The sequence below is a fragment of the Zingiber officinale genome, chromosome 2A (genome assembly GCF_018446385.1).
Source record: "Zingiber officinale cultivar Zhangliang chromosome 2A, Zo_v1.1, whole genome shotgun sequence".
NCBI lineage: Eukaryota > Viridiplantae > Streptophyta > Magnoliopsida > Zingiberales > Zingiberaceae > Zingiber > Zingiber officinale.
Window position 1 is genome coordinate 133919729 of NC_055988.1, and position 11301 is coordinate 133931029.

At 35.0% G+C, this 11301-nt stretch overlaps 1 protein-coding gene across 1 annotated transcript; it reads right to left on the minus strand.

The window, feature by feature from the left end:
• Positions 1–7448: 7448 nt before the first annotated feature.
• On the minus strand, positions 7449–7949 carry LOC122044006. Its single transcript, XM_042604556.1, has one exon. It carries the CDS (start codon positions 7947–7949, stop codon positions 7449–7451), a length of 501 nt encoding a protein of 166 aa, XP_042460490.1.
• Positions 7950–11301: the final 3352 nt, after the last annotated feature.

Genomic DNA, 11301 nt, shown 5'->3' on the forward strand with positions numbered 1-11301 from the left:
CCTTGACTTTCTGACTCATTGTTTCTTTCTATGTTTATGCAAGTGTTTTAATTAAGTTATAAGTTCGAGAAAGATCTTTTTGTTTTATTTTTGTGCAATGACTATTCACCCCCCTCTAGCCGGCCGCCAAGGATCCTAATAATGTATTCATGCATGCTCCTAAATCTAAACTCCATGCCCTAACTTAAATTCTGTGGCCAAATATCAAAATGCAAGGTCAAACTGGACCACAAGACACGATTGTCATTTTACAATTATCTATTTACATAGATCATTAGAAAAATCTAAAGAGAAAATCAACTTAGAACATTGAGACAAGAAGCCTCTACTTGTAAAGTTCAAAAAGCGAGTTATTCTCAAGTTGAAAAACTTGAAGAAGAGAACTCTTCACTGAAATTACAGCTACAATATTTAAGGAAATGTTTAGTAAAATTTGCCTTGAGCTCAAATATCTTGATATGACACTTGGAGCATAGAGAATTGTTTACAACAAGGTTGACCTCACTTACAAACCAAGGGAGGTAACATACACATCAATTATAGTGTTTCATCTACTAATTAAAAATCAAATGTTAGATCATCTTCTCTTAGTTAGAAAACTGTGAAAGCTTGGGTTCCCAAGCAACTTGTAAGTGACACAATCAGACCCAATATTTGAGTACCAAAATATCTTATTTTTCACATTTGATTAGGTATAGGTTACGGGGAGCATCCGGAGGATTAGTTTATTGATAGTGGATACTCCATATCCATGTACAGGATGTCTCAAAATTCTCAACCAAAAGGTACACGCATAAGAGTAGTGTGTCATTTGGCAACAGTAGAGAATTAAAGGTAATATTGAATTAAACTCAAATTTTATAATTAGGGATATTTTGCAAGTCAAAGGCTTGAGTTTAATTTGTTAAGTGTCAGTCATCTGTGATATCAAGTACAAAGTTGAGTTTAACTCAACAAGTATTTGGTAATACACAGTGAAACAAATGAAGTCATATTAACAGGATGTAGGAAAGAAAATATCTATAATATTTCATTATCATGTGCTACTAAACTTTCTGCCAAGTGTTACATGTTAGAAGAAGAAGCCTAGCTTGGAATACAAAGTTAGCACACATGAATTTGAAATTAATAGGAAGGCTAGCTAAAGGAGAGTTGGTGAGGGGTCTCTACCTAGGCTAAGTTATCACAAGAACAGAATATGTGAGGCATGCCAAATGAGTAAGCAAATGAAAGTGGTACACAAAGGTAAGAATTTAAATTCTACTATGCAAGCTTTAGAATTAATTTACATGGAACTGTTTGACAGTAGTAGGACTGTTTCTCTGAATGGAAATTGTTATTGCCTAGTTTTTATTGATAATTTTACTAGATATGTTTGGGTGCACCTTCTAAAACATAAGGACAGCATTATAGAAATTTTGATTACCTTTTATAACCGAGTAAAAAAATGAAAAATGCTTAAGATTAACAAATTTACAGTGACCATGGTTGTAAGTTTGAAAATGCTAGGTGTAGGATTGAACTCGACGTTAGAAGGGGTGAATAACGTTACGAATTTTATAAGCTAAAATTATCTAAAATAACAAAAGGTAATAGAATAAACAGACTAGCACAACGGAAATAATTAAAAGCAAACTTAGCACAGATTTAATCAAGTAAAGTAAGACAATGTAACCATGTAAAAAACTTAATCAAATATTGAACATGTAAAACTTATTTAACAGTTTATCAACTAGGGCAGAAATTGACACACACAACAACTTAAAAAAAAACTTATTCTTATTTTTAATTTCTCCTTTCCCAAAAACCTTTCGTGGTGGAGAAACATTAAAAAAAATAATCTAAAAATTTAAGCACAAAGTCAAACAAAATATGACAACAATAGTACTAAAAGAATGCATTCGAATGTTACTGATTGGAATTGAAGGACAGTTTCAGTGCTTCGATGTCACAATGTAGAAAGTATGAGAGCACCAAAAGCACAAGCAGTGTAACACAAAGATAGATGAGTTGTCTTGAAAGCTCTGTCTCGATGCCTTTTATGTTGGGAATAAAATCAAAGTCCCATATTAAAAATCATAAAAGATGAAAAATATCTCCATTGGTATGAGACATTTTAGGTATAGTCCAAAAATAAATTCATGAGGACTTATGGTAGAAAATTTTAAATTTCTTTTAACTTTTTTTTAAAATTCCTCTACTTCTATTTTTTTTTTTTTAAAAATCCTTTAAAAAATATCATTTAACCTTTTAAAATTCTGTTAACCTTATCAAATACTTTTAAAAATTTATACTTTTGAAAATTATTTTATTTTATTTTTTTGAAAAAATGCCTTTTAAAATAAAAAAAAAAGTTTTATCTTACAATTTTTTTTCAAAAAATTTAAAATCTGTTTCAAAATTTCTTGTTTTTTCAAAAGCTCATCCCCAATTTTTCTAACTTTTTTTAAACTTATCTTACTTTTGTTTTTTTTAATATATATCAAAAGGGGAGAGGACCGGAGTTAAAAGTTAAGTTTTTGAGGATATGTTAAAAATCTCGTTCTTACCTTGTTTTTAAAAATGTTCAAGTATTTTAAAAAAATCCCTAAAATGTTAATTTCAAGAGGAGAGATTATGTTAAGGGGGAATGTTTTGAAATTTTATTGAAATTGTTTTTAAGTGCTTTATATTTACTTAACTTTGAGCCAGATTGTTATAATTAAAAAGGAGTAGATTGATGGTGTAGAAAACATCAAATAATCAAACTTGATTTTAATGTTGGCAAAAGTTCAAAGTTAAGCTTTGCTGTGATTTAACAGGATTGATCAAGTATGCAAGTAGTTTAGAAGAAAGCTCTAGTAGGTCATCTAAATCAGATGCTAGGCAAAGGAAAGCTCTAGTAGGTCAACTAGACTTGATACTGAGCAAAGGTGGAAGACTTGACAGATCAAGGACACCATGCGGAAAGTCTAGATGGGTCAGTGGACAGATGTCTAGCAAGTCAATAGGTCAGCAAGGATAGGACATCGAAGGAAGCTTTGAGGGTCAGAGGATCAAATGCTAAGTAAAAAGTCCAAATAGATCTGGAGGACCAAATGTTTGACACTAAATAAACTCTCCTGAGTGGAGTGGGTAAGGATGAGTTCCTTTTAAGGCAATAGTAGGCGTCAGTCCAACCTAAAGTTTCATGGGAAACTCAAAGTTGAGACCGAATAATTGTAAAATGGTCACTCTATCATATTTTTTATATTGTTATGCTAACATTATGGTGTAGGGATATGTAATCGGAAGATGGCTACAACCAGTGAACTCTAGGCAATCATACCCATTTCTGGGGCCAGAGATCCAAGCGCCCGGACCAATCCCAAGCACTTAGATGGCATAGGTTCGACTGAATGTGTGGATGATGTGGCACAAGCTGATTGGTCTAAGACACAACATATCCAGGCGCCCGTAAAGGATCTAGGCACTCAAAATAGGATATGAACAAGTTGGATAGAGTTTCATCTAGAACACGCCAAGCTAGTAGTTCAGGCACCTGGAAGGGTTCCATGTGCCTAGAGATGGATAAACTGTGATGGAGTCAGATTGTATGAGATTAAGCTGGGGCACCCAAGGTTGATCCGGTCACTTGAAAAAGTTTATATAAAGGAGCCTCAACCAGAGCATTAAGATCAACTATTCTACTAATCTCTATCTCTATGTTAAAATTAGATAGCAAGGCAAAGCTCTACGAGTAGAGAAACTCTAGGAGGAGTACACTTCACTTAGGACTTTCAGATCAGATCACAGTGTTTGTTTTTGTTTAATTTACAAGCTTGTAATTTGTTTTATATTCATTATTGTGCTTGTTCTTGAACTGTAAGATGAGTTTCTCTGCCTCAGAAAAAGTTTCGGAAAGGATACCACTAGTGGATGAGCACCTCTTGTATTTAGGCCTTGGACGTACTGACCATGGAGGTTGGAAACTAAGTAAATCCCACGAGTATTCTTTTCGTTAAGTTGTTTATTATATTTCTAGTTCAAGTACTAACTCTGTACAAAAGATAAACAAACAAATGACAAAATGAGTATGAAAGACAGATCGATATTCACCCCCTTCCCCTCTATCGACTTGCTCGGGACTTGCACTGGTCCTATTGTCATGCCCCGAGGGCATACTTGTCTGCCAAATCGGACGATACCCTCTAGTGACAATATAGGAAATATAATATCGAACCAATTCAAGTCAACACAAATACCAATGCGATATAATAATAACATCAAGTCACAAATGACAATGCTTGTATGTATACATGAACAAGTTATCGTACTAACTAACAAGCTAAGAACAACACTCAAGCATTTAATATAGAAAAAAACTGTAAATACAAGAAGTGGAAAATAACCCAAATAACTAGAATAAAAATCTGAACTCGAGTGGGACTAGCAGCCAGGACCTCTGAGCAGCACAACACCTCCTCTATCTTTTAACCTGAAAGGTAAAGAAAAAGCAAAGAGTAGTGAGTACAACCACTCAGTGGGTAGAAGAAGATAGTGAATGAATAATATACTGACAGGAGATCAAAGGATGCAGTCTCAGGTAAATACTTACTAACCAATGTAGGTGTCCTAACATAATCACCAGCTAACCAAAAGTATAGTTAATAACATAGCACTTCACTAACCTGCTCAACCAAGTATAACCAATAAATTGGGAGTACATACAGTACATCCAAACCTGCATGAATAAATACATGATCGACATATAACAAGTATATAACAAATACTGACTGCAGGAGAACACTCTACTATGGATGGCCCCATGGGCAGTCAGGGCAATGACTAGTCACTATCTGCAGGAGAATGCTCTACCACGGATGATCCCGTGGACAGACAGGGTCAATAATTAGTCACTGTCTGCGAGAGAATGCTCTACCATGGATGGCCCCGTGGCAAATAAGGTATATACCAATGGTCACTAACGACTCTCTCTCAACCATGCATGGGAGACCGGATATACTAACGGTCGCTGACGACTCTCTCAACAACAAATGGGAGACAATGGTTGATAGAATATACCAACAGTTGTTGACGACTCTCTCAACTACGAATGGAAGACAATGGTCGACAAGATATACCAAAGGTTGCTGACGACTCTCTCAACCACGAATAGGAGACAATGGTCGACAAGGTATAGCAACCAAGGGTCTAGTAGGATCCTCGAAATCCTACACTATGGTATAATTCTACTAATGTATAGGTAGAAAATAGGCAATCACGTCCCCAAGTTACTAGTCACCTAGTATTAATATCTTGACTAATTCCATGGAATCATCGCAGATATAATAAATAATGAGATCAATATCAAGTAATCCTAGAGATTGATTCAGAGGGGAAAGCCTAGTGGAATACATTACACTTTTGCTAGGGAGTGATTTTCATCAAATCTAGGTCAGTATAATCTCACTAACATATATGCCTCGCACCAGTTTACAACTATACTACCTATAATATCAGTGCCCTGCAGGCACGAGCCTAAGTATATAACCATACTATAATACAAATTCACGAACATAAGCTATAGACCTAAATAATAACGAGGGTCTATTAGGATACTTAATATCCTACACCATAGTATGAAATAACAAACACAAGTTTAGCAGATGCTCCATATCCTATACTACGGTATGATCATCCTACAATAAACACAGAGTCAGATCATCTACTAATGGGTCTAGCAGAAATATCCAATATCCTACACTATGGTATGGTAATATCATACATATCTATAAACACAATCAAGAATATTAAACATAACTACATAGCTATCAACAATCGATCAATATATAAGGATAAACAATAAGGTATTAAACTCAGGAGTGATATAGGACAGAATTAAGGTAAGCGAGTATTTGCAACCTCATTAAAACATGACAGTAAATAATTATGCACTATAATCAAAACTATCAAGAAGATAAGCAGAATCTACCCACCTCAAATTTAGATCGTGCTGACCATCTTCAAGTCAAATGATTTGTCTTGAACTTGAATCCAATAAGTATAAGATACAAAGCAAACTCAATACTAAAATATCTCCAGTAACCATAACTAGTATACCAAGGTTACCCATATATTTTCCCTTAAATATGCTCAATTATCTCACTAATTAGTAAACCTAAATAACTAATTAATTAAATCTATAAATATCAATTAATTAACCAAGCATCATGAATGAACCTAATAATTTTCATTAATCATCAAATTCATTTAATTCTCAACTTTTCTTCAATTAATCAACTAATTAACACTAATCAGTGAATAATGATTAATTAAATTTATCCGATCAAATCAATTAATCACTCATTATTAAATTGATTAATATTTAATTGATCTTCAACACTAATTAATCCAATCTGTTAATTACTTAATCAATGATTGAACGCTAAATCAAAATTATTAATCAATTAACCTGTTAACCACCCAAACTCTAAACAAACTTCAATTTTGATTAATCAACTAACCTTAAATAAATTACTTACCGATAACTTAATTGTCCTTATCACCCGCAGCAAGTCACGGCGGTGGAGTAGAGCAAGGCCTGTGATGAGGGGCACTACGACTCAAGTACGTGAGAACAACAGGGACGTCTGCTTGTAGTGGCCGGCGGGGCTTATCGGCGTCACCAGTGGAGGTAGTGGATGATGCGGCGGTCGAACAACAGGATGGTACAATGCTACTGTTCGCGAGGGCAGAGGGTTGCGCCGACAGTAAGGCTCACGACAGAGATGCTACGGGAAAAATGGAAGCCAGCTTTAGGCGATGATGGTCTCGGCCTAAACACGATGCTAGGTGGAGGCTCGTCCATGTTTCCTCAAGCTCGGCGTCTGTTGTGAGACAAGAAGAAGAGAAAGCAGGGTGCGGCTCATGAGGAAGGGATTGCAGCGAGGCCAGATGCCAGCGGTGGTGAGGCGACGGTCGTCCTTGGCCTTCGTCGACGCGCGGTGGCGGCTTCGATGTGAGAGCGGCCCAGGTGAGGGAGGAAGTGCGACGAGTTAATCAAAACTTAGAGCATCCACAATAGCTTGGGATATTTCTCCCAAGTATTTGTGGACCCCACTTCTACATAAACTTTCAAATATCCCACTATTTAAATATCTCAATTTTCACAATGAAATATCCCACCATCCAAATATTTATGGGTCCCGCTCATCAAATATTCATTCTCAAATATCCTCAATTCTACAATTAACTATCTCACCATCAATCAAATATTTATAGGGCCCACGACCATTTAATTAACTTACATTTAATTTTAATAAAAATATAATAGAAATATAAATTTAAGTTCATACAAATACAAATATTTTATAAATTTAAAATTAAAATACAGAGATACACACCCTATTTAATTAATAAAATACATAACGATAAACTACAATTAATAAACTAAACATTAAGCAGATAAAATAAACCATAGAAATTCACTACATGTTCAATTTTTTCTTCAGTTGTTCACATATCGCTAGATGATTTTGAAGTTGTTCATCAGTCATGCCTCGTGTGTCCATTACGAGGAGTTGATGTGTTTGGATGAGTTGATCAACTTTCTTATTGTTATTATACTCTTCCAAATGTGTCATTGATTGTTGCATAGCCTGATTCAATTCATCAAGTATGCCTACTCTTTCTTTGCCTTTCCTCTTTGCTGTCTTCTGTCCCATTGGACGAGATCGGATTTCTCTATCATCTATATCAGTAGTTGTGTTAGGATTAGAAGAGTCAGTATGTGCATCTGATGATTCTGATGTTCTTGCTTTTTTTGTAGCCCGTCGATCTGAGGATTGAGGAGTATACATAGGACTATCTTTCACGATTCTCCACACATGCTCATATTGGAAAGTAGTTTTAAAAGTACTCTTGTATTCTTCATGAGCTCGCACCATCAAATCCTCGTCATTCCATCCGCTTGGTCGATCATTATACATTTATTGTAGATTCCATTATATCTATTTACGATCTTTTTCAATGAAGCCCAATGTGATTTTGCTTTCTCCGCAGTTCTCTTTTTAGCTCCCTTAGCTCGATTGGTATTGAAGTATGCCACAACTCGTTTCCAAAATGACTCACTCTTCTGGGCATTACCAACTACTGAATCTTCACTCATAATTGTGTAGGCCACTACAAGGAGCTTATCATATGCTACTGTTCATACTGTTCGCTTGCTATGATCTTCATCTGATTCGTTGCTCATCTCTGGTGCTTGATTTAGAATAATATCGTCAAATCCTATTTCAGATGAGAATGGAGGAAATTGTGAATCGGGAACTGCATAAAGTGTACCTTTATCACTGTCAGCTGCATCAACACTAGCTCTTCTCGATTCATTTGATTGAATCTCTGGTGATTGAAGCTGATTATTTCCATGAGATGGGGCTTGCATGAAATACTGACTACTCTGCCAATATTCTGGAGCATATGTATAAAACGGAGCTCGAGGGTCGCCACTCAAAGAATTTGGATAACTTTGGAAATTATGGTAATATAGTGGTGGGTATAGAAAAGGTTGGAAATTTGGTGGATGTTGAGTGGGAAATAGAAATTGAGGATTGAAGAAATTAGGACGGAATCGAGAACTTTCCTCACTAGAATTTTCGTCGATATTTGGAGAGTTGAACAAATCCCTAAAATAATGACCAGAATTTTTATCCATCTCTCTAAATTTTTGGTAGGCAATGGGTATGGAAATGATGAAAATAGATAAAAGAAAGGATGTATATATAGGGAGAAATTGAACGTTACTTAACGTTTAATTTTTTGAACGTTACCCAACGTTTAATTTTTCGAACGTTTTCGAACGTTTAATTTTTCGAACGTTGATTCCTCGAACGTTTAATTTTTCCAACGTACGCTTCGTTTTTAATGTTTTAATCGTCTGAATTTAATTAAATTTTAAAAAAATAATAATAAAGTCATGGATCCACATTTGAGGTGGGGTCCACCAACAATTAAAAAAATAAAAATAATAAAAAAAGAGTGGCATCCCACTTTTTATGGGCCCCACAAGGGGAAATCACTGGGCACTGATGAGTGCCCGGTGATTTCCATTACCCCCATTAATATCCCCCACAATAGGGGATATTTGGGAGTGGGGGATATTTGGAGAAATATCCCCTTCAAATATTCCCTATTGTGGATGCTCTTAGGTTTGGATGAATAAAATTTTAGCTTATATATCCAATCAGCTCTCATTTTAATTGGTTATTCTTAAATAGGCTTTAAATCCTGTCCGTTTATCTCCATAAAAATCTAAAATAATCTCTTTAAAATCTAAAAAAAATTAGTAAATTTTATAAATTCATATCAGCTTAATTCTTGATAAATTATTCACTAAAATAATTTAATTAAGTCAAATTTTAATCATTTACATCTTTATCTATATTTTTGGCATATTACACCTACACTTTATAAAATCCTCCTTCTATTGCTGACTTGGCAAGCTTCGGTCGACTGGAACCTCCCCCAGTCGCATGGAAACTACTAACGTGGTTGCAATGTTTATCAGATAGATAACGTCGTCTGCATTCTCCAATTGACCTGAAGTCCTCTATTCGCTTAGAGTATGGTCAAATTTGATCTTGGCCATCTCGCTCGGGTCATTGAATCTCGTCTTCTACCGGTCATCTAAAAGCATCAATCGTCCATACGCTCTGGTTCCCCCGACCATAGTTGTGATCGCCTCAAACCCTTCGACTTTGTCCTTCAATAGTTATCACCAGCCAATTGCCCGGACTCCCTTCCGGTCACTTGAATTATCAAACTTTGCTTCTCTACAATTGTTACGCGTAATGAGTATGATAGAAAATTCTAAGTTACTCACACTTACTTAACTAGATGTCCAGCTCCCAGTTGATTTATCTAGAGTAAGTTGCCAAGCTTTAGTTCCTAACTAACTTCACTTGGATTTATTTGCTAAGCTTTCAGCTCTCAGTTGACTTTACTTGGACTTGTTCCACCTAGTTATCAACTAGGACTTTCTTGCTCTGTTCCCAACTAAGATTTAGCTCCTGTCTAATTCCCAATCAGGGTTTCAGTTGCCAAGCTCCACTAGGACTTAGCAACTACTTGGTTCTCAAATAGAACTTCATTTGTCTAGTTTCACTAGGACTTGTCCACTATTTGGTTCCCAACTATGAGTCTAGGACTTCACTATATGTTAAGTAACCTGCTTTGCACACTTGACACAAACTTATTAGATCTCAACAAATCTAACTTTCATCTTAGCTATACATCAAAACTTTAGATTTAATGTTGTACTCTCAGCACCAATAATTTCTCTATTTTTGATAGTTTAAAAACTAAGTTAAAGCTAGTTAAAAATAAACAAAAATAATTTTAAAATTTTATAAGAAAAATGATATAAGTGCAATCGTACAATATATTAATTTCAATCTTTAGTTATAATTCCCCCTTAATCATATAAACTTTTTGAAAGTTCTAAACTTAAAAATAATTTAAATTTGAAAAACATAACAAAATAAAATTTTTAAAATTTCTTATTTCAATAGAAAGTATACGAGTAGACTTGATTTTAATTAACCTCCCTCTCTCCCCTTTTTTATACATCAAAAAAATGGCTTAAGTAGCTGTGGGGTCGGACCCGGGGGGCCGCTAAGATGGCGGTTCTACCTTTTTGCAAAAATGGCTTAAGTAGAGAATTAAACAAGTTAAATTAATTTGCAAAAATATTCAAACTTGAGTCAAGATAATCAATTCAAGGCATATAATCAAGTGTAGATAAGCTAGATTAAGCAAGTAAATGTAAATCAAGTATATAATTAATTTGCAAACTAGAAGTCAACTATAAGGCAAAAAGTCATGTCCTAATAAGTCAAAATGACGTCCACTACTATAAGTCCAAAAATAGTCAAAAGAAAGTCATCTGCTATAAGTCAAAAATAGTCAAAATAAAGTCAACTACAAATTCATCAAAAAGAAAGCTAATACAGATCAGTCTAGTCAAATGGAGTAGGAAACTAGCTATTAGCTCACATGTTGATCACATAACATATCTATGATCTTTTGCATCTAATCCTCCAAAAACTGAAATCCACGAGTGACGTCCCCCTATGTACTCAAAGACTAGTAATGGTTCATGAGTGATAGATGATGGATCTGAAGATATGGAAGCTAAACTTGATGTCCAACTTATGTGTAAGTGCATATAGTAGAAAGGAGTGGAAGGGTCACATAACAGCTAGATCTCTAGTGTTAAGTAGTAAAATGCATGAAACTAGAGCTTTGTTCAAGACATAGTCTGCAGCTTTGAGATGACTAGAG